The sequence below is a fragment of the Leptonychotes weddellii genome, chromosome 4 (genome assembly GCF_054177405.1).
Source record: "Leptonychotes weddellii isolate Sample4059 chromosome 4, ASM5417740v2, whole genome shotgun sequence".
Taxonomy (NCBI): Eukaryota; Metazoa; Chordata; class Mammalia; order Carnivora; family Phocidae; genus Leptonychotes; species Leptonychotes weddellii.
In genome coordinates this window covers 88,601,215-88,626,449 of record NC_138372.1, presented here as the reverse complement: position 1 = coordinate 88,626,449, position 25,235 = coordinate 88,601,215, and the positions used below count along the sequence as shown (strand labels likewise).

Genomic DNA, 25,235 nt, shown 5'->3' with positions numbered 1-25,235 from the left:
CCCATCCATGTTGATGTAAAAGTTGGGTATTCATCCTTTCTGATGGCTGAGTAATATTCCATTGTATATATGGACCACATCTTCTTTATCCATTCATCTGTTGAAGGGCATCTTGGCTCCTTCCACAGTTTGGCTGTTGTGGACACTGCTTCAAGGGGGTCTCTTCAATAAATGGTGCTGGGAAAACTGGACAGCTACATACAGAAGAATGAAACTGGACCATTCTCTTACACCATACACACAAAGATAAACTCAAAATGGATGAAAGACCTCAAGGTGAGATAGGAACCCATCAAAATCCTAGAGAAGAATATAGGCAGTAACCTCTTTGACATCAGCCACAGCAACTTCTTTCAAGACACATCTCCAAAGGCAAGGGAAACAAAAGCAAAAATGAACTATTGGGACTTCATCAAGATAAAAAGCTTCTGCACAGCAAAAGAAATAGTCAACAAAACTAAGAGGCAACCCACAGAATGGGAGAAGATATTTGCAAATAACAGGGCACATAAAGGGCTGGTATCTAAGATCTATAAAGAATTTCTCAAACTCAACACTCAAAAAACTAATAACCCAGGCAAAAAAGGGGCAGAAGACATGAACAGACATTTCTGCAAAGAAGACACACAAATGGCTAACAGACACATGAAAAAATGTTCAACATCACTAGCCATCAGGGAAATCCAAATCAAAACCACAATGAGATACCACATTACACCAGTTAGAATGGCAAAAATTAACAAGGCAGGAAACAACAAATGTTGACAAGAATGTGGAGAAAGGGGAACCCTCTTACATTGTTGGTGGGTATGCAAGCTGGTACAACCACTTTGGAAAACAGTATGAAGCTTCCTCAAAAAGTTAAAAATAGAACTACCCTATGACTCAGTAATTGCACTACTAGGTATTTACCCCAAAGATACAGATGTAGTGAAAATAAGGGGTACATACACATTTATATTTGCTACTGGACATCAAGTCATTGAAAGCAGAGATTATACATCACATATATAATCTCAAATCCAATGATTTATGCTTTCAGGTATTGATACTCAGAAGGATTTGACACAGGGGAATACTCCCTTCTTGAATCACTTTGCTCTTTAAGATTCCATGACCCCTTACACTTCACCTGTCTCTCCTTAATCTTTGCAGCAACTCCTCTATTGCTTGACTTTTAAGTGTTCCAGTATCCCAAGGCTCAGTATCAACTCTTTTCTCTTCTATAACTATACACTCCCTATCCATAAAGAGAGTGCATTCAGTCCCAAGCTTTAAATGGCATGTATATGCCAATGACTACTAAATAATGACCCTCCTGGAGAACTGCAGATTCATTTGTTCAATGACCTACTCAACCGCTCCACTTAGATATCTGAGATATTTCAACTATTACATAGTGCCTCCCCCCCCCAAAAATATTACATAGCTTAAAATAGAACTTCAAGACCCAACTTTGCTCCTTCTCTCCCTCACCTCATTCTTATTTCAGGCCATTATGTCAGCAAATCTTTTTGGTGTTTTTCCCCTTTTGCAGCAACCTTGGAAGCCAGTTGTTGAGCAAGGCAGAACTAAAAGTTGGAAGGAGCCAGGTTTTCTGAATCACTGCCTGAGGAATGCTGCTCTCTAAATATGAACATTTATGTTGGACTTTAGAGAAGTGAGAAGTTGATGAATTATCAGCCAGAGAAGCTAGCATTACCTCAACTAACACACTCGTCTTGTTTTATTTTAAAATGTTTGAAAATACATAGCTTCAAATATGAAATATCACATTATCGGGCGCCTGGGTGGCTCAGTTGGTTAAGCGACTGCCTTCGGCTCAGGTCATGATCCTGGAGTCCCGGGATCAAGTCCCACATGGGGCTCCTTTCTCAGCGGGGAGTCTACTTCTCCCTCTGCCCTTCCCCCCTCTCATGCTCTCTCTCTCTAATAAATAAATAAATAAATCTTAAAAAAAAAAAAGAAATCACATTATCAAGACTAATAATGCTCTAAAAAATACTTGCTCAGGAGACTAATTATAAGATTTCAATTAAGATATCAGACGCAGAAGTCCCAAAGCCATATCCAGGTTTATTTATTTATTGTCTATTTCCCTCACTAAAATGTAAGCTCTAGAAGAACATAGGGTTTATTTTTCTGTTTTGTTCATTGTCACATCTCCACTATCTAGAACTGTACTTGACTCTTAGTGGGCACTCAATAAATATTTGCTTAAATTAATGAGTGTTGAATAAATAATGTTAGGAAGCCATACTGGTATAGTCTTTTTTTTCCTACAACAAAAGGCATTTCTCAATTTTATAAACAGATAAAACTGTTTCAGAACTGTGAAACTTCAACAAAATGACCTTAAGATTTAAAAATAAGTATCAACATTGTGATCAGCTGTCCAGATGACCTCACAGAATCAATGAAAAGCATTTATTTGCATCAAGATATTTTAATAAAGAATAAAGAATAAATCTCAATGGATTCCTAGCAGCCAGTGGATAACTTTACAAATTTGAAAAATTAGCTAAAACAGTTTTCATGAATACAAGAAAAGGTAAAAACAAAACACAATCATCTTATTATTGTAATAGAATTACAAGTTTTCAGGTAACATGTGGTAATTTAGGCCAAAACATAAAAATCATAAAAAACAAATTATGCAAATATAAAAAAATCTCAATGTCAGAAAATGTTTGGCTCTTCAGAAAATAAAACATTTTTAAGTTGACTATAAATTTGATGTTATTAGGCTCCTTAATCACATTGATTTTCTGAAATTAAACAAATAGCTTTTCTGCATCCTTTAGTTTTTTTTTCCTATCCATTTTAGCAATTACAGCCCAACGATCTTCCCGCATTTTCCTCATAGCTCCAAACTTCAGCGTAGATCCAGGGGTTGTTAGAGATGAAGGGGTCTGAATACAAAATCAAATCAAATCAAAATATGTTTAATTTAAAAAGATAAAGTCCAGCTTTTGAAATTTGCTTTCTGAAGTAAAAATTTAAAACTACCTTTAAAAAAAAATAAACTACCTTTTTTGGTGTTCTGACACAAAGATGAGAAGTTGTTGGATTATTAGTCTTGTATAATTTTTTCAATGTCTCTTCTTCTGAAACCATGCTCTTAAAGAAAAATACAAAATTATAATTTGGGGTCTGTCATCACTAATATTAAAATTTTGTCTACATATCACAGAGAGGAGGAGAAAGACAAGGAAGGAAAGGGAGGAAGAAAGGAGGTAAAAGAAGGGAGAGGAGAAAGAAGAGAGAAAAAAGAAGAAAAACTGAAGACAATGACAAAATACTCAATCTTCCAAACAAGGACATGGGTTTATATTCTATTAACTATATTGTATTATATGAAATACTAATAACTATACTGTATTATATGAAATACAACATGTATATGAATAGTACTTTTCTACTTCTACTTCAGTTTGTCTTTATACTACTACTTTTCCTTCCACTTTCCCTCCACCTATCTACTCAAACTCACACTTTAGCCTTATAATAAGCATGTATAATCCTATAAAAATTATGTTATCAACTATCGATTTATGGGTATTGTAATTCCCCCAAGTAATAAGAGCTAACACTTATTTAGTACTTTCTTTGTTAGGTGCTGTTTTAAGCACTTTGCCTATTTTAATTAGTTTTAATCCTCACAATAATTTTAATAAATTAGGTATACCATTATTATCCCCTTTTAAAGGTGAAGAACGGAGACAAGAAATGTTACGTACTTTGCCTAAGATTACACAGCTAGTTAAGAGGTGGAGCCAGGATTCAAATCCAGATAGGCTGGCTCTAGAAATCCACTTTCTTAATGAATATGCTACACAGATTTAGTCTGGTAAGCAATCAGTTCACATTCCGTTCCTGCTCACTAATGTCACATTTACAGAGGTCTCATGAATAAAAATATTCAAACAGATTTTCATGAACTCTAAGATTTTAGCAGAATTCAGTAAGTCATAACAAGCTGCCTTTTCAAATACACTCAGAACCACTATGTATCAACTGACCAGCTTTAAAAAGAAAAATTATTTTAAAATCTTGTAAACTATCATTAAAATTTTACTCAGTGAATAGTAATTATTCATTAATGACTGCCCATATAAAAATAATTAACCCAATTTAAAACAAAACCGTATCTGTCCTTATAACTCTGCAACAATCATCTTCTCATGTGCTTATTGGCCATTTGTATATCCTCTTTGGAGAAATGTCTATTCAAGTCCTTTGCCCATTTTTAAATCGGGTTGTATGGTTTTTGTTGTTGAGTTATGGGAGTTCTTTATGTATTCCATACATTTATCCCTTTTCAGATATCTGATTTGAAAATATTTTCTGCTATTCTTTAGCTTGTCTTTTGATTTTCTTAATGGTGTCCTTTGATGCACAAAAAGTCTTAATTTTGAAGTCAAATTTATCAGTTTTCTCTTTTCTTGCCTGTGCTTTTGGTGTCATACCCATGAGGCCCTTGCTAAATTTGAGGTCATGAAAATTTCCCCAATATTTTCTTCTGAGAGTTTCATAGTTCTACACTTAAGTTTTGTTTTTTGATCCATTTTGAGTCAATTTTTATATATGGTATAAAGAGTCCAACTTCATTCTTTTGCATGTGGATAACCAATATCCAGTTCTAACACCATTAGCTGGAAAAAAAAAATGTCCTTTCCCCCACTGAATGGCCTTGGCACTCTTGTCAAAAATCAACTGACTATATATGTGAGAATTTATTTCTGGGTTCCTTTATTCCATTGGTCTATATATCTGCCCTTATCCTAGTACTAATCTGTTTAAATTACTAGCTTTGTAGGAAGTTTCAAGGTCAAGAACTATGAGTCCTCCAACATTACCCTTCTTTTCCAAAAGTGTTTTAGCTATTTGGGGACCCTTGCAATTCTATATGAATTTTAGTATCAGATTTTCCATTTCTGCCAAAAAGCTGTTGGAATTTTGATAGAGATTGCACTGAATTTGTGGACTGCTTTGGGTAGGACTGACATTTTTTAAATTATGTTCAATTAGCCAGCATATAGGACATCTTAACATCCATAAACACAGAATATTTTCCTAATTCTTTAGGTCTTCTTTAATTTCCTTCAGCAATGTTTTGTAGTTTTCATTGTATTTCAATATTTCACCTTCTTGGTTGGGTTTGTTCCTAGATATTCTATTTGTTTAGATGATATCATATATGGATTGTTTTCTTAATTTTCCTTAATTTCCTTTTGGATTAATCATTGCTGGTGTATAAAAACATAATCGATGTCATGTGTTCTTATACCCCTCCACATTGCTGAATTCATTTGTTAGCTCTACTAGCCTTCTTGTGGAGTCTTCGTGATTTTCATTGGATAGGATTATGGCATCTGCAAATAGTTTTACCTCATTCTCATTTCTGCTTTCTTTTTCTCTCCCTTTGTTTTTTGTCTAATAGTCTAATAGCTCTGGCTAGAACTTCCAGTACAATGCTGACTAGCAGTGGTGAAAGTGGGCATCCTTGTCTGGTTCTTAACTTAAGGGGTAAGTTCTCAATCTTTCACCATTGAGCATGATTTAGCTGCAAGTTTTCATAAGTATTTTTTTATCATGCTGAGGAATTGTTCCTCTATTCCTAGCTTTATGAGTTTCTATCATGCAAAAATGTTGGATTTTGTCAAATGCTTCTTCTGTACTAATTGAGATGATCATATGGGATTTTTTCCCCTTCATTCTATTAATGGTGACATATTACATTGATTTTCTTATATTGAACCACCCTGGAATTTCTTGGGATAAATCCCACTTGGTCATGGTGAATAGCACTTTTAATATGATGTGGAATTTGACTTGCTAATATTTTGTTGAGGATTTTTACACTGACGTTCATAAAGGACAATGGTCTTTAATTTTCTTTTCTAGTAATGTCTTTATCTTACTTTGGTATCAAGGTAGTGCTGGCCTCATAGAATGAGTTATCAAGAGTTCTCGCTTCAGTTTTTTGAAGTCTGAGAAGGTTAGGTCCTCAAATGTTTGATACAATCTATCAATGAAGCCATCTGGTCCAGGACTTTTCTTTGAGAGGTTTTTGATGACTAAGTCAAATTCTTTACTGACTATAGATAGGCTGTTGAGGTTTTATATTTCTTCTTGAATCAGTTTAAATTGGTGTGTTTCAGGGATTCTACCCATTTGTCCATTTCTTCTAAGTTATGAAATTTGTTAGCATATATTCACAGTATTTTCTTTTTATCTCTAAATAATTAGTAATAATGTACCCACTTTGCATTTCTGATTCTAGTTATTCACATCTTCTTAGTCTAGCTAAAGATTTGTCAAATTTTTTTAATCTTTTCAAATAAACAAATTTTGGTTTCATTGATTTTCTCTATTGTTTTCTATTCTCTAATTTGTTTATCTCCCCTTGAATCTTCATTATTTCCTTCCTCCTGCCTGCTTTGGGTTTAGTTTGCTCTTCTTTTTCTAGTCCATAAAGTGTAACGTTATTGATTTGAGATCTTTCTTTTTTAATGTAGGAATTTGGAGCTATACATTTCCCTCTGAGCTTTTGCTGTAACACATAAGTTTTGGTATATTGTGTTTTCATTTTTATTCATATCTAAGTCTTAATTTCCCTTGTGATTTCTTCTTTGATCCACTAGTTGATTAAAAGTGTGTTAATTTCAGGATGCCTAGGTGGCTCAGTTAGGCATCTGACTCTTGATTTCGGCTCAGATCGCAGGGTCCTGGGATCAAGCCCCACATCAGGCTCCCTGCTCAGCAGGGAGTGTGTTTCTCCCTTCACCCTCTGCCTCCTACCCCCTCCTGCCCATGCTGTCTTTCTCTCTCTCTGTCAATCGAATAAATAAAATTTTTAAAAAAGAAACTTAGACATGTGAATCTCATAACTGAATATATCTGCAAATCAGATTATTCCCTTTCCCCAGGGTTTGCTGTAGTGAGTTAGTTTTGTTTTGCTTTATGCTGTACAAGTTTCTGTGCCAGGGACTGGCCTGGGTTAAAAATTTGAGATCTTCTTAGGTTTTTTGTGAGCCTGTCTTTCCATGGGCATGTGCAGTGCTTTTAAATATCCCCAAAATGTGATTGCTCTTGATGTCCTAGTTCTTAAAATGTCTGATCCTCCAAAGAAGAAAAGTGAAAAAAAAAAAATAGGTACAATTCATTTAAATCCTCTGTAAGACACTTTCTGCCAGTGAGGGTTGAAATAGTGGCAGCCAGTTTCTGTGCCTGCACAGTGATGAGAAGCAGCAATGATAATACAGAGCACTGAATCTTGATACTCAGAGAAAAAGTCCGTATTGCTCACCCTGGCTACAGCAAGACATGAGCATGGCTGCCTGCCACAGGACTATGGATTGGATGACAGGTAGTCACTACCATTCTTAAGGCTGAAATTGACCAAAATTAACTGAAGTTGCAAGCATTCAAATAGTCTCCAGAGTTCCAAAATAGTTACTTCAGAGAGTTTCTGCAAGTACAATTGCTGTTTAGGTAGAGAAATAAATTTGTGGTATTTCCTACTCCCCCGTCTTCTCTAAGGTTACTCTAGACAATCCATTTTTAAATCTAACTTTTTATAATTATTGAATGTTCACCAAAATTTAAATGCAACAATAAGAAAACTACAAAAATAGTAACTTCAAATGATAACTATAACCAAATAAATGGACTGTGAAGTGTCTTTTTAGGCAAGTATAAATAGTTGTGCATACTTATATAATACTATAGTATGTTTACTGTGTTACAAAGTTGTGATGCTCCTTTTAAAAATGAAACCATGAATCATTCTGAATCTCAGCTAAGAAACTGGCCTAAATTCACACTGCTAGAAAAATAGTATGGATTCCAACCCTGGACTGTCTAATTCCAGAGCTCATAGTCTTTCTACTAATTCTCCTTACATTTCTATATATCTGGACTTCAGTCTGAGCTGGCAGTTATTATGTATAATGACTTACATAGGCTATGGAGCTAAACTGTGTTCCAATTTTTCTCCATGCCTTACTAGCTATGTGATCTTGGGCAAGGTACCTGTGTGACTTAGTTTTCTCATCTGTAAAATGAAAATAGCAACATTGTGTACACTTCTAATATGAGATTGTTCTAAAAAATAATCTATATAGTCTTTGCAAAAGTGCTTGGTTCAGAGTTTTAATCATTAAAATGTTAATCATCCTCTATAAAACAAAGAGATACTTAGGTAAGGATTCTATAAATTAACTTCAATAATTAGAATTTTAAGACTTCAGCTCATTATTCCAGAACAAATGAAAACAGAGGGTCCCAAAGCAGTAAAAAAGCTTGAAGGATCGCAAAAGATATAAGTGGCAATAATGAAACAAAGTAGTGCCTTTAACTGGAATTTTGTAATTAAGAATCTTTGGTATATTGTTCATTTTGTGTGATGAGGTTTGTTTTTAAATTAAATGAATCTAAATTTAATTATTCTCAATAAATCAATATTATTACTTTAGAAAATACTGGTATGTGTGGATACACTCATGGCAGGGAATAATTAGTAATACAAACTGCTAGGGATAATATCTTCCTTAAACAACTCATCTTTAATACATTAACTCTTTAAGAATGATAAAAATATTATACTTGTCAACCAATACCTTGATATAGATTTCAACCAATATATAAAATAAGGAACATGTATAATACATAAAATCAAGAGGGTCCCTAAATAACAAATTTAGCCATAGCAAGATTCACCTAACCAATATTTATTAGGAAGGAAGGAAGGAAAGAAAGAAAAAAGAAAAGAAAAGAAAGAAAGAGAAGGAGAGAGAAAAAAGAAAGACAAAAAGAAAAAGAAAGAAAAAGAAAAAAAGAAACGAAAAAAGAAAAAGAGTATGTGGTAAAAACTCCTTTATAACACTCCGCTGGAAAACAAGATGGTTTAATCATCTCATGTGCCAACTATGTTACATCAAGTATTTCAAAATGCCATGTTTTCTGAAGTTAGATTATTTAAACCCTATTTCTCCAAAATGCTGCAAAAGCATAGGGTTCTGTGTTATATAGAGTTCTATATTTTCATATGCAATGGTAAGTACTATGTGTATATATTATACATATACATTAAAAAATAATGTGTAAAAATAATAATGTAAACAAGTAATAAATACTGATTTGTGGTGTTTTTACCAAAAGATCAGTCGTTTCTGAGCTATCCGAATTAATATCAAACTCAAAGACCATTTTTCTCTTTTTATTACTTTCTTCCATGGGTACATTCTTGTTTTCTCTTTGCTGAATTTTTAGTTTCGTTGGTGTCTTCACAGTATATGCCTATCCAAAAAGAAAAACAACATATTATCCCATCAAAAAAAACCTATATTATTAATAAACGCAAGTTGAATCTTCAGTAATAACTCTCCATTATTAGTGGGATGTAGAGACTTTTTATAAGAATTTCATTCAGATATTTTTGATACTAAAACTTCTTTCTTCAAACAATTTATAATAGTGGACTTTTTCTTTGCCCTTCCCTTCTACTTACTGAATAAAATAATGGCAGGAGAGAGGTGGGGAGACAGACTCTCCAGCATCAGCAGTCAACAATCTTAAGAAAAGAGGGACTTTGATTTTTCTAACAATAATTAAGACCAAAGAACTGAATGAGCTTCGCTCTTTCTACAAAAATCCTTACGGATTTATGAGAAATTAGGTATGCTTATATTTTGTTCATAAAGTAATTCACATTAGTCAATGTTTAGTATTCCATATTACCCTGTAAGTTTTATAATTTTTTTTAAAGTATCTTTAAAAAGTTAGGGCAGTGACATCAGCAAAAATGGCAGAGTAAGGTATTCCAAAAATTTGCTCTTTCATAAAGCAATAAAAATACTAGTAAAATGGTCAAAGTCAGCTTTTTCAGAACTCTGGAAATTAACCAAAAGCTTGCCACAAACTGTAGTACTTATTTTTTTTTAATGGCTGAACCTCTGTAAGAACAGCAAGCTTTGTGGTGTTTTAACTTTTCTTTATCCCAGCCCCCGTGCTCTATGTTACCCTTAAAAAAATAACATCCCACACTCTTGGTCCAGCCTGAGACCACTAGATAGAGCAGAACAGAATTGAGAGCTCTTTCAAAGCTTTATTCCCAAAAAGTTGTCATTATTTTAACTGTCTAGTGGTTCTCTGAAAGACCTCACTTACAAGGCTATCTGTATTTAACCTGACTTAGAGCTCATTCAGTACAAAAAGCTTTCTCCTTGGTGTGAAGTACAGCATAGAATTTGTCAAAACAATTATAGGCAAGTGTTTTAACTTTGCATCTCCATGAGGCAATAATTTTAACAGGGCAAATGACAGACTAATCAAAAACTTCAAAAGAACAGGTAGGAAATGAGACATCCACAGGGGCTTTGAAAAGCTCTGACATTAATGGAAAAAATAAAATCTACAGTTAAAAGTGATGTACCAATGTATGTTTCCTAGTTTTGACAAATGTACATGGTAATGTAAGATGTTAACAATGTGGAAAATTGGGTGATAGATATAAAGGAATTCTCTATACTACCTTTGCAACTTTTCTATAAATCTAAAATTATGGTAAAAAAATGTTCTTTTTAAAAAAAGTAAGGTCACCACATCCATGAGAATAGCTAAAATCAAAAAGATAAAAAAATACCATGTGGTGGCAAGGATGTGGAGCAACTAGAACTCTCATTCACTGCCAGCTAGGATGTAAAATTGATGTAATGAATTTTTTGAAAAACATGACTGGCAGTGTGATACAATAAGAAATATATATTTAGTCTTTGTCCCTGGTTCCTGACACAGAACTTCTAAAACCCATGTAATTTCCTGAGTAATAGGGGTGATCAGGGCATCTTTTGGTACAATATTCGGTCTTTGTCCCCCTGTGTTAGGAGTCTTTTGTTATTCAAAATAAGCTCCTTTCAACTGGACCAGGGTTAATGCTAATGAAATAACTGGCAGTAAAGGTCTCCTAGATAACTTCAGGATGCTGGCTGGTCACCAGAAAAACCAAGGCTCGATTAGAAGTTTGTAACCCTTTCAGCTACACCCCTTGACCTCCTGGGAGGGGAGAGGGTTTGGAAATTGAGTTAAACACCAATGGCCAATGATTTAACCAGTCATGCTAGGTGATGAAACCTCCCTAAGAACCCCTAAATGATGGGGTTCTGAGAATTTCCATGTTGGCAAATACACAGAGGTACTGAAATGGTGGTACTCCTGAAGAAAGCATGGAAGTTCTATACCCCCTCCCTCATACCTTGCCCTATTTATCTTTTCCATTTGGCTGTTTTTGAGTTGTATCCTTTATAATAAACGGGTAATAGTAAGTAAAGGAATCTCCTGAGTTCTGAGAATCATTCTAGCAAATTAGCAGACATAAGGAGGGGGGTTATGGGAACCCCAATTTAGAGCCGGTTGGTCAGTAGTACAACAAGGGGCAAACCAGGATTGTAACTAGTGTCTGAAGTGGAAGCAGTCTTGTGGGACTGAACCCTTAACCTGTAGGGTCTACATTAACTCCAGGTAGTGTCAGAATTTAATCAAGTTGTAGGACAACTAGGTGGTGTCTGGAGAATCAAAGAACTGGCATGCGAAAAAAAACCAAACCACATGTTTCATATCACAGTAAAAAAAAAAAACAGCTCAGGCAGTATCTACTAAAATGGAACATATTATACATAACCCTATAACCCAGCAATTTCATTCCTAAAGACATACCCAACCAAAATGCATACAGGTCAAATACCAGAATTTTTATAGCAAGACTATGCATAAAAGCCCAGTCTGGAAACTACCCAAAGTCCACTAACAATATAATAGATAAATAAACTATGGTACATCACACAATGGAATACTATATAGAAATATAAACGGAAAATCTACAACTTCAAGCAACAATATGGATGAGTCCCACAAACATAATATTAAGTGAAAAAAGTCAAAACAAAAATAATGATTCTATTTATAGAAAATTCAGAAACAGGGAAAAGAGAAAATACAAAAACAGGTACATCTAATATTAGAGTTGGAGCAGTATCTGGCCTTGGAGGAGAAGCCAGTGACAAAAAGGGAGGCAAGGTGATAGTAACATTCTGTGCTTTAATCTGAATGCTGGTTATAAAGTCATGTTTAGTTTGTGAAGAATCATCAAGTTGCATAATTAAGATCTGTGCATTTTTCTTGCATATATTTCAATATAAAGTTTTTTTTAAGTAAGGTCATTCTATACAAAGATCACTTCATATTCTGAATAATATAAATACAACAAAATAATTTTATGTAAAAGCCTCTCTAAGTTATGTAGTTTACTAATTTTCATAATTTCCACAGTGTGGATAATATTGTATACATAATAGGATGTGAGAGAGACTCTTCCTTTTGCTCTGGAATTGTCAACTAGGGCACAAAGCTGCAGAAAAAAAAAGTTAGAAACCCATATTCTAAAGAAAGCAACCTATGGTTAAAGCCAGATCCTTCTCTAGGGCTTATTAAAAAGTGGTTAAACTGGCCCTACAATCACCAAACACCTCCTTTCTTCCCAGTTATTTTAAGAAAATTGGAAGGAAAAGGCATCAAATTTCAGCTTAGAGGGACAGAGAGAGGTCGAAATATTTTTCCCTTCAATTTCCAAGGCAGGTGAGGAGACAACTCTTAACAGCAGCCTAACAAAAAATAGGGGTGCCTTCAAGAAGGATTGGCATCTCATTCCCTCACTAGATATAAATTTAGGAAGAAATTTTATCTGTCTTTGTGTCTGGCTGGATAGTTTAGAGTAAAAAGAAATTAGAGAGAGATGGATGGTGGGAGGTGGGGTCAGAAATGTAGCATTCCGTACTGCTGTTTAGCATGGAAATGTTGAATGAATTCCCCATGGATTAAGTGAACATGTGAAAATAGCTAGTAATTGAGCCATCTTGGTGGTGGCACCTGATCCACCGAGGGCTGACTGCTAAGTAAAGGACTCTAGCAACAAGACGATACAAAGTAAACAGCAAACGGTAGTAACTGGAATGATACTGAAAAATGTTAAGTCAGAATCGGATTTCCCACATCAGGGAATGCCATCAGGTGAGTGACAGAAAGTTATGGAATCTGCCCAAAATGTCATTAAGTTGTGGACAGTGATATTAAAAAACAAAACAAAACAAAACAAAAACACTATTTCATGCTGGTATCACAAAAATTGAATTGGTTTTATATTTATATGTGTAATATCAGATATATGGTATATGATACCAGAACCTTCTTTAACTAAAAAAATTATGACCTTCTTAGAAACTTTAGCAACCAACCTTTGGTAATGGTGTAGATAAAGTACTTTTGGCAGATGTCCATAAATAGTCCCTTTTATCTTTGGATTTACCATGGTCAGCTGATGTGAAGTTTCGAGATATATTTTGTGAAGGAGCTGCTTTAGAATCAAATTTCCAATAATGAGTTTCAGGTGTTTCCAATAAAGGTGTCGGTATTTTCTATATTGAACAACAAAAGGAAATAAAATCATCACTACGTCATTTTAATTAAAGTGCAGCAATTAGTAGAAATAACACTGGAATAAACTAGAATTTATCCTCAAATTTATTATTAATTAGATAACTTTGAATAAATTATCCTTATCTTGTCACTTTATTTCCCCATTGAAGATGAAAATGGTATCTGCCTTTCTGTCTTCACAGAGCTGCTATGAAAAGAAATAAAATGTCTCAACTCTCTAACTGACTAAAAGTTGACGATTTGTTGAAGAGAAAAATCTCTATTCCTGCTGGCAAAGAGCCTTTCTTTGTGGTTCATTACAATAGTCTAAAAGCCAGAGGGCAGTTTATTCTCATTTCTATCCATTCTCTTTTATGCTTTCATATTTCCTCTCTCTCATCTATAAAAATATCAGCCTTTTCCTATCCACCAGGCTTACTCCCCACCAAAAAAAAAAGAAAGAAAAGAAAGGAATATAGCGAAGAAAAATAATAAAAGTAAAGAACCAGAAAAAATTTCCAGGAGGAGAAAAATGACTGTTGTCCTCAATTCTGAAGATAAACAAATTACAAATTTACTCTAAATACTTAGACTTTATTTCAACTCAATTTCTTCCATTTTCTTTCTCTCTACCTTTATATGTATCTTCCCTTCAGACCTGACCTATCTTTCTGTAAAAGTTCATAATAACCGCTTTAGTGGAATTGTGTTAGCTGCTTTCTAATTTTATCACTTCCTTTGATCACCACCATCTCCATGAATACAATCGTGGCAATTACAAGAAAAAAATGGAACACGCGTGCACACACACATACACATACACACACACACACACACAGCTATTCTCAAAAGTTCAATGGTTAAATCTGCAGTAAATTTAAGTTAGGAGGCTATAGAATGCAGGATTAAGAGGTAACCACATGTGCTATAAAAACACGGACTAATTGATGGACGAATAGATAAGGAAGATGTGGTATACACACACACAGAAGAATATTACACAACTGTAAAAAAAGGATGAGATTGTGCCATCTGAGACACCATGGATGGACCTCAAGGGTATTATGCCCAAGTGAAATAAGTAAGACTGAGAAAGACAAATACCATATGATTTCACTCATGCGGAATCCAAAAAAATGGTTAAGTGAATAAACAAACAAAAAAGCAGAATCAGACCTATAAATGCACAGAACAAACTGATAGTTATCAGATGTGGGGAAGATGGGCAAAACAGATGAAGGGAAATGGGAAATACAGGCTTCCAGTTAGGGAATGAATAAATCATGGGAATAAAAGGCACAGCATAAGGAAACAGTCAATGATATTGTAATAGCAATGTAACAGGACAGAAGATCAGCATAATGTACAAACTTGTTGAATCACTATGTTGTACACCTGAACTTATGTAACACTGTGTGTGTGTGTGTGTGTGTGTGTGTGTGTATAACAATCATTGGACCAGGAGTCAAGTAATAGGCTCTTTTCTCCTGGATCTTATACTATCTTGCTGGGTGATATTAAGTAATCTCCAAGTATCTCTAGGCTTAAATTTATCCATCTATATAATCAAGGGACTAAAAGATGATTTGTAAGTTTCTGCCCAGTTCTAGTGATCTCAGTTCATAATCCTCTTTCCAGCAGGTATAAATTTTGGTAGCATTTTTTCACACAGTTGTATTTCTGTATTCTCCTTCCTATATATTTCTACATCATAGGTGATAATACAATTTTCATGAAAGCAAATTTTTTCTGCTGTTTTCATGGACAAATTTTTCTCTCCTCAAAAGCCTGAGAATGACAACTACACCATCTTGTGGCCAAGTCTGGGAATTTAACACTTCAGCCCGCTTGAAAGAAAATGCACCCCATTTCTAGAATACGGAAATAAACCTCTTCATAATAAGTCATAGAAATGCATGTACTTTCCTACAAGTCACATTCTTTTCTGAATGTTACACTTCCAGTGATGCATGTACAAGCATATCTCATTTCATTGCACTTCATTTTATTGCACTTCACAGATGCTGTGTTGTTTGGTGTTTTTGGTTTTTGCAAATTGGAAGGTTTGTGGCAACCCTGATCCAGACAAGTCTATCAGCACCATTTTTCCAATAGCATTTGCTCGCTTAGTGTCACTTGTGTCACATCTTGGTAATTTTTTTTTAAAGATTTTATTCATTTATTTGACAGAGAGAGAAAGAGCACAAGCAGGCAGAGTGGCAGGCAGAGGGAGAGGGAGAAGCAGACTCCCCTCTGAGCAGGGAGCCGGATGCGGGGCTCGATCCCAGGACTTTGGGATCAAGACCAGAGCCGAAGGTAGATGCCTAACCAACTAAACCACCCAAGCACCCCACATCTTGGTAATTCTTACAATATTTCAAATTTCTGCATTATTATTATTATATTTGTTATAGTAATCAGTGATTGGTGATCTTTGATGTTACTATTGTTTAGGGACACCATGAACCACATCCATATAAGATGGCAAACTTAACTTAAATGCTTTATGTGTTCTGGCTGCTCCACTGACGTACTATTCTCCATCTTTCTCCCTTTCCTTGAGCCTCCCTATTCCCTGAGACAAAACAAAACTGAAATTAGGCCAGTTAATAACCCTACAATGGCTTCTATGTGTCCAAGTGAAAAAAAAGTCACCCGTCTCTCACTTTAAATCAAAAGCTAGAAATGATTGAGCTTAGAGAGAGGAAGGCATGTTGAAAGCTGAGGTAGGCCAAAAGCTAGGCCTCTTGCACCAACCACTTAGCCAAGTTGTGAATGCAAAGGAAAAGTTCTTGAAGGATACTAAAAGTGCTACTTCCAGTGAGCACACAAATAAGAAAGTGAAACAGCCTTTACTGATATGGAGAAAGTTTTAGTGGTCTTGATATAAGATCAAACCAGTCATAATTCTACGTTAAGCCAAAACCTAATCCAGAGCAAGGCCCTAATTCTCTTCAATTCTGTGAAGGCGGAGAGAGGTGAGAAGCTGCAGAAGAAAAGTCTGAAGCTAGCAGAGGTTGGTTCATGAGATTTAAGGAAAGAAGCCGTTTCCATAACGTAAAAGTGCAAGGTGAGGAGTGCCTGGGTGCCTCAGTCTTAGGTTAAGCATCTGCTTTGGCTCAGGTCATGATCCCAAGATCCTGGGATCCAGCCCCTAGTCAGGCTCCCTGCTCAGCGGGGAATCTGCTTCTCCCTCTCCCCTCTGCCCACCCCCCACTCATGCTCTCTCTCTCTCAAATATATAAAATCTTTAAAAAAAAAAAAAAAGTACAAGGTGAAGCAGGAAGTGTTAATGTAGAAGCTGCCGCAAGTTATCCAGAAGATCTAGCTAATTAAGTACTGAAGGCATCTAAACTAAAGAGTTTCAAGGTAGGCAAAACAGCCATATATTGGAAGATGATTCCATCTAGGACTTTCATAAGCAGAGAGAAGAAGTCAATGCCTGCCTTCAAAATTTCAAAGGACAGGCTGACTCCCTTATTAGGGACTAATGCAGCTGGTGACTTCAAGTTGGAGCCAGTGCTCATTAACCATCCTGAAAATCCTAGGGCCCTTTAAGAATATGATAAATCTACTTGCCTATGCTCTATAAATAAAACAACAAAGACTGGATGACAGCATATCTGATTACAACCTGGTTTAACCAAATATATTAAGCCCACTGTTAAGACCTACTGCTCAGACAAAAAGATTCCTTTCAAAATATTATTGCTCATTGACAATGCACCTGGTTACCCAAGAGCTCTGATGGAGATGTACAAGATTAATGTTGTGATGCCTGCTAATACAATATCATTCTGCACCCCATGGATCAAGGAGTCATTCTTTCAAGTCTTATTATTTAATAAGAAATACATTTTGTAAGACGATAGCTGCCATAGATAGTGATTCTACTGATGATCTGGGAAAAGTAAATTGAATACCTTCTGGAAAGAATTCACCATTCTAGATGCCATTAAAAATATTTGTGATTCACCTGGGTGGCTCAGTTGGTTAAGCGACTGCCTTCGGCTCGGGTCATGATCCTGGAGTCCCGGGATCGAGTCCCGCATTGGGCTCCCTGCTCAGCAGGGAGTCTGCTTCTCCCTCTGACCCTCCCCCCTGTCATGTGCTCTCTCTCTCTCTCAAATAAATAAATAAAATCTTTAAAAAAAAAAATTAAAAAAAAATATTTGTGATTCATCAGAAGAGGTCAAATATCAATATTAACAAGAATTCAGAAGAAGTTGATTCCAACCCTCATGGATGACTATAAGGAGTTCAAGACTTCCCTGACAGAAATAACTGCAGATGTGGTGGAAACAGTAAGAAAACTGGAATTAAAAGTGGAGCCTGAAGATGTAACTTAATGGCTGCAATCCCATGATAAAACTTTAACAAGTGAGGAGTCGCTTCCTATGGATCAGCAAAAAGAAGTGGTTTCTTGAGATGAAATCTACTCCTGGTGAAGATTGTTGAAATGACAACAAAAGATTTAGAATATTATGTAAACTTAGTTGATAAATCAGCAGCAGCATTTGAGAGGATTTATTCTGATTTTGAAAGAAGTTCTAACTGTGGGTAAAATGCTATCAAATGGTTCATGAAAGGAAGAGTCAATGAAGCAAACTTCATTGTTGTCTTTTTTACAAAATTGCCATGGTCATCCCAACTTTCAGCAACCATTACCCTTGATCAGTCAACAGCCATTAATAATATCAAGGCAAGACCCTCCACCAGCAAAAAGATTACAACTTATTGAAAGCTCACATGATGGTTAGCATTTTTAAGCAATACAATGTTTTTTTAAAGATTTTATTTTTTTCCATTTTTTATTATGTTCAGTTAGCCAACATATAGTATTTTAAAATTAAAGTATGAACATTGTTTTTTAGACATAATGCTATTGCACACTTAACAGACCACAATACAGTGTACATATAACTTTTATATGCACTGGGAAACCAAAAAATTCATTTTACTTGCTTTATTGTGATATTCACTTTGCTGCATTGGTCTGGAACTGAACCCACAAGATCAAGGTATGCCTGTATACATAATATTCACGATTTTCTGTTGTATTTTTATTTTTTTAAATTGAAGTAAAATTAACATATAGTATTATATTTGTTTCAGGTGTACAATATAACGATTCAACAATTCTATACATTACTCAGTCCTCATCGTTGTATTTTTTAAAACAAACACTTATATGGCATTTCCTATGTGCCAAGCACTATTTATTTACAAATGCCTTACAAATATTATCTCATTTAATCCTTTTAACAACTTTAAAAAATAGATACTATTCATTATCCCTTTACAGTTGAACAAGCTGAGGCATAAAGAAGTAACTTGCCCAAATCAGAAATATTTGATAAACCTAATAATTATTATATATATGGCTTATGATATTTCAATATTGTTGGAATAAAGTATAGCAAATAAAAGCCTATTTAAATTTTTTATTCTTTTATTACTTCCTCATTATTTGCAATTTATATATCCAGAACCTCAGATAAAATATATGGCATTTACTAATCTACTTGAAAGCAGAAATAAATAATGGGCATATTTTACTGGAATTATACGTGACCCAAAACAACTCCATAAGAATATGTGATATATACTTTCATAATCTGAACACATTCTATATTTGGAAATGAATATTAGATGCTCCTTACCTATTTATGAACAAAAAAAAATTTCCAGGTAGATGTTAGAAAACAAGCTGAGTTATAAAGAAAAACCAGGAGAATTATATAAAACTCTTACCTTATCTCTTTTTTCGAGAGTAACTATGTTCTCTTTTGCCTCTCTTTTGAGTTTTTCCTATTAAAAATGAGTGCACACAATGTAGTCACTACTATTATCAAAAATTAATGTTATTATCAAAATACTTCTAAGAAGTATTAACAAAGAAAGAATACTAAACTCTAAATCTTATAAAATAATGAAAAGAAAAAAAGAAAAACAAATTAGTTTCTTTCTACAGAGCTTATTTAGTTTTGATTATCTTTTTTTAAAATTCTGATCTGTCCAGTATGTATCTGTGGAATCTTGGTAAGTCTTTTAAAACTCTGAATCAACTTTCTCATTTGTAAAATGAAGTGGATGGATCAGATTATAGATGAAGAAATACACAAAAGTAGCTAACTGTAAAGAGCTATAAAGAGATCCAAAATATTATGGGCTTTTAGAGGCAGAATTCAGTTTTTCTGTGCATTGAGAAAGGGTACATTTCAGTTGGACCTTGAATAATGAACTTTTAACATGAGATAAACAAGGATGAGGGGGAAAGAAAGTACAAAATACTTAGGAAATAATACATCACTTTTGCTGGAGATTAGGGTGTATATATTCAGTAGAGAAAAAAGAAAAATTAACTCTGGCCTACAAAAAAGAATATGTACTATGCCTTTAATATGATAGTCACCTGGAGAACACAATTGTTACAGCCCCCAGGAAGCCTTCAAGGACGCAGAGAAGGGAAAGTTCCAACAGAGAACTTTAAGCAAACTTGCCTTGCCTGCCTATGAGGTCTATGCCAATATCAACCTTACTGAATGCTTTGTGTACACCATGCTATCTCTCCCACAGTGTTGCTCCTAACGAGAGAACTCACTTCACCATGAAGAAGCTGGTAGTAAGCTAACGTAACAGTAATCACTATTCTTATTGTGTATCCTATCAATGACCAATAGTTGATCTTCAGTTATAGTGACAACTGGGATCTCCAATAAAGGGCTAGAATACTCTCTTCTAGGATAAATTATATCCTCTCTACTAGCAAAATTGCACTGCCTCTCAGAGGACTTCTAGAGGCTTCTAGAGGACAGAAGGGAGAAAGCACCTCCCATGACTGCATTGTCTCTATAAAATTCTGGAGACTTTTGCTGGTCTGGAGATCTTACTTACAGTCTGTTCTAATACAACATGTGTTTCCAAGGTGTGAATTATTAGCTCATACACAAACATATATCTTTAGTAGTGGTTAACTAATCATGAGTTCCCTAAGACCAAAGAGATAGGCAGTCCACTATGGTCCCTATTTAAATTGGATATCAAATATGCCTATAATATGGTCTGACAAACAGACAATTGACTTCAGCCACAGGAATAGAGAATGATGGCCCTGTACCCAAATTTCAAACTTGAATAAATTTATAAACCTAGAATCCTCCAAATTAAAAGAAAGCCTGGTAACTGTTGTAGAAGGATTTTGCAATAATATCACAAATACATACATTATCCCTTCTACTATCTTGTGCACTGAGAGAGATACTAAGACTTATGGGTAATTGGACATTGACTATTAACTAACACCAATTATTATAACCCAAAATGTTACTATTTTGTCATTAGTTCAAGTGCAGGTGTATTGGAGTCAGGTGATAAATGGCATTTAATCCAAGTCTACCTTACAATGAGCCCATGGAACCATAAACCTAATCTGTGGTCATTTCTTAAGATCCTAAAGTCTGAAAAGATAAACTCAAGTAAGTGCCATAATCTCCATATTGGTTCTAACCACAAAATGAGAGTTTTTAAGTTTAGAAGGACCAACTGGAAGACTCTGAAACTTTCCTCCATATCAAGAATATAAACAAATATATCAAATGCCACATCTCACCTAGGCAGAGATTCAGGTCCATCAAACCGTGAAAGATGTAGAGAAGGTGATTTATCACAGTCCCACAAAGCCAACTTAATTGGAAAATTAAATTCACTGTTATCCAGTAACAGTTTTGTCATACCAATGGGTAAGTAACAGAGGCCAAAATAGGGATTGTGTATTGATTAGGATCAAAAATGAGAACTAAGAAAAAAGTTTCATATAAAAGATGAACTTATTTTGCAATAATATCACAAATACATACATGATCTCTTTATGAATATAGATGCAAAAAATCCTCAACAAAATACTAGCAAACTGAATCTAGCAGAATATAAAGAATTTAACCAGAACCATGGTTAAAGAACAAATACATGTTTTTATTAATCTTGACAACATAAATTAACAAAATAAATATCAAAATTGTGTATGTGGAAGAAGAGGCAGTACGAGAAAGTGTTAGATACATTGTTTAAAAATATAAAGGTAACCAGTAAAATAACTGAAAGTACTACACACACCTTTTAAATCAACCAGACACACACACACACTTTAAAGAAAAATAAAATAAATATTAATATGTCATGTAAAATAAGATGACAAAAACATGATTCAATTATATATCATATCGATAAGGGATTAATAACCATAAGGAACTCCTATAAGTCAACAACAAAAACAACAACTAAAAAATGGGCAAAGGACTTGAATAGACAATTCTCCCAACAAGATATACAAATCACTAACAAGGGAAGGAAGTAATTGAGAATGTCAAAAACAAATTCAACAACAAAAACATACAATCTTATGCCATAATTTGTGATTCTAGTGAGGCTCAGCATGAGAGCCACACAGAGTATATTTGTGCTGATTTGACTCTAGTCAATATGGCTCTTAACCTAATCACCACTTGCACAATATTGGTGAAAGTAGACACAAATAACAAAGAGAATAACTGTCACTAATATACCTGAATTGATAATAAGTATCTGAGGGGTAAGTGGGCAGTCCATAAAAAAAGAGGCCTAGAAAATGCAGAGAGAGTGAAAATTTCAGAAAAAATGACTAAATTTTTTCATTTTGGTCTCTCTAGTCTGGACAAAGAAAGCACAACAACCACGCCCATAAAGAATTAATTATCCTTGCCAATAAATAGAACATACTAGCAATAAAGTCAAAAGACAAGTTTCAAAAAAAAACAAAACAAGAAGAAAGAAAAGATTCCCCTGAAAGAGCAGAAAACACAAAAATAAGTGATTCACTGAAAAAAACACATGAATTTTGTCCTTTTCCTTGGTCCCCTCTTATCACCCTGTAAGTAGAATATACCAAATCATAATATCCTTATCTTTTCCCTCATAAAATTGGGTAAGGAAATACAGCTTGAAGAGAGATTAGTAATATGGCAAAAAGTGAGTAACCATACACACACACACGCACACGCATGTACTGGAATATTACTTAGCCATGAAAAAGAGAGATCTTGCCATTTGCAGCACCATGAATAGACCTAGAGAGTATTATGCTAAATGAAATAAGTCAGACAGAGAAAGACACATACCATATGATTTCACTTATATGTGGAATCTAAAAACACAAATGAACAAACAAACAAAGCAGAAACAGACCCATAAATACAAAGAACAAACTGATGGGTTGCCCAAGGGGAGATGAGTGGTGGGCTCACAAAATGGGTGGTGGAAAATAGAAGATACAGGCTTCCAGTTATGGAATGAATAAGTCACAGGGATGAAAGGTACAGCATAGAAAATATAGTCAGTGATATTGTAATAGCATTGTATGATGACAGAGGGTAGCTACACTTAGGGTAAGCATAGCATAACATATAGAGTTGTCTGAATTTCTATGTTATACACCTAAAACTAATGCAACATTGCATGTCAAAATACTTCAATTTTAAGAAAAAGAATAACCACAACTTATCCTCTCAGATAGATACATGGGCTCTAGGGCTTCACATTGAGTTGGTGGAAAGATCTGAAGACTGAAGATAAACACATTACAAGAAAACTGCAGACCAATATCTCTTTATGAATATAGATGCAAAAAATCCTCAACAAAATACTAGCAAACTGAATCTAGCAGAATATAAAGATTATACATCATGACCAAATAGGATTTCTCCCAAGAATATAAGATTGGTTTAACATCTGAAAATCAATTAATGTAATACTTTGTATTAATAGAATACAAAACCACACAATCACCTCAATATACACAGAAAAAGCATTTCACAAAATCCAATGTGCTTTTATAATAAAAACATTCAACAAATTAGGAATAGAAAAGAACTTTCCCAACTTGATAAAGAGCATCTAGGTAAACTGAATTTCATCAAAATTAAAGAGTCTCTGCTACAAATAATACCATCAAGAAATAAAAAGACAATCCACAGAATGGAAGAAAACATTTGCATATCCTACATCAGATAAGGGACTGGTATCTAGAATATATAAGAATTCTTAAAACTCAAAAATAAAAAAACAAATAACCTAATTTTTAAATGGGTAGAGCATCTGAATATACATTTCTCCAAAAAAAAATATACAAATGGCAATAGCACATGAAAAGATGATAACATTATTAGGCATTAAAGAAATACAAATCAAAACAACGATATACCATGTCACACTCACTAGAATGACTATAATCCAAAAAAGTGTTTCTGAGGATGTGGAAAAATTGGGACTTTCATGCACTGATAGTGGGAACCCAAAATGGTAAAATTGGCTTGGAAAACAGTTGGGCAGTACCTTAAAATGTTAAGCATAGAAATATAATATTATCCAGCAATTCTACTCCTACATATATAACCAAGAGAAATGAAAACATATACCCACACAAAATCTGTACACAAATATTCATAACAGCATGATATATAATAGTCAAACTAGAAACAACTCAAACTTCCATCAACTGATGAATGGGTAAATAAAACCTAGTATAGCCACACAATAGTATACTATTTAGCAATAGAAAGGAAATACTGATATACGCTGGGATGTGAATGGACCTTGAAAACATAATGTTAAGTGAAAGAAGCAGTCACAAGACCATATATTATATGATTCCATGTAAGTGAAATATCCAGAATAGGTGAATCAATAGAGACAAAAAGTAGCTTGATTAGTGGTAGCCTGGAGCTGGTGGATTTGGCGATGGAAAAAAAAGGAGGGGATAATAACTGCTGATGTATATGGGAATTCTTTGAGGGGGTGATACACGTATTCTAAATTACATGGCCATGATGGTTGCACAACTATCAGTATATTAGAAACCATTAAATTGTACACTTTAAATGGGTGATTGAAAGGTATATAAATGATATCAGTGAAACTTTTTAAAAATGACAGAGTTGAGGGGTGCCTGGGTGGTTCAGTAGGTTAAGCAACTGACTCTTGATTTTGCCTCAGGTCGTGATCTCAAGATTGTGAGATTGAGCCCCACATGGAGCTCTATGCTGGGCATGGAGCCTGCTAAAGATTCTTTCTCTCCTTCTCCCTCTGCCCCTATGACCCTCTCTCCCTCTCTAAAAAAAGAAAATGAATGAGCTGAGCAGGGACACAAAGTTGGGGACTTTAACACCTCCATTTCAACAACTGAAATACCTACTCGCCAGAAAAATCAGCAGAAGTATATATAATCTAAACAATACAACCAACTAATTGGATGTAATTGACATTTATAGAACACTTCAACAATAGCATAATATACAGTTGTTTCAAGCACCCATGGATCATCCACCAAGACAGATAATATTCTGGGCCATAAAACAAATCTCAACAAATTTAAAAGAATGGACTGAACATTTCTGTCTCCCCAAAATTCATACAGGGGCCTTAATTCCTAATGTGGTGTGGTGTTTGGAGATGGGGCCTTTAGGAAGTAACTGGGTTTGGATGAGGTCATGGAGATGGAGCTCCCACAATGGGATTAGTGTCCCTATCAGGAGAGGAAGAAGCTAGAGCTCTCTCTCAGCCATGTGAGGTCATAGCCAAAAGGCAGCTGTCTGCAAGTCAGGAAATGAACTCTGACCAGAATATGACCATGCTGGCATCCTGATCTCAGATTTCCAGCCTCCAGAAGTGTGAGAAATAAATACTTGTTTAACCTATTGAATCTATAGTATTTTTGTTATAGTACCCCA

The 25,235-nt window shown here is 34.7% G+C and overlaps 1 protein-coding gene across 1 annotated transcript in view; it reads right to left on the bottom strand.

Moving 5' to 3' along the window:
• Nucleotides 1–1,962: 1,962 nt before the first annotated feature.
• LOC102745610 (synaptonemal complex protein 1) overlaps nt 1,963–25,235 on the bottom strand; it is an 86,065-nt gene continuing 62,792 nt past the window's right edge. Inside the window, exons 17-21 of the mRNA XM_081817110.1 lie at nt 19,228–19,284; nt 13,293–13,472; nt 9,160–9,303; nt 3,031–3,120; nt 1,963–2,912 (exon numbers count right to left, since the gene is read on the bottom strand). Of these exons, the coding sequence (XP_081673236.1) occupies nt 2,775–2,912; nt 3,031–3,120; nt 9,160–9,303; nt 13,293–13,472; nt 19,228–19,284 (609 nt within the window). The 3' untranslated portion in view covers nt 1,963–2,774. The remainder of the gene's footprint in view (nt 2,913–3,030; nt 3,121–9,159; nt 9,304–13,292; nt 13,473–19,227; nt 19,285–25,235) is intronic.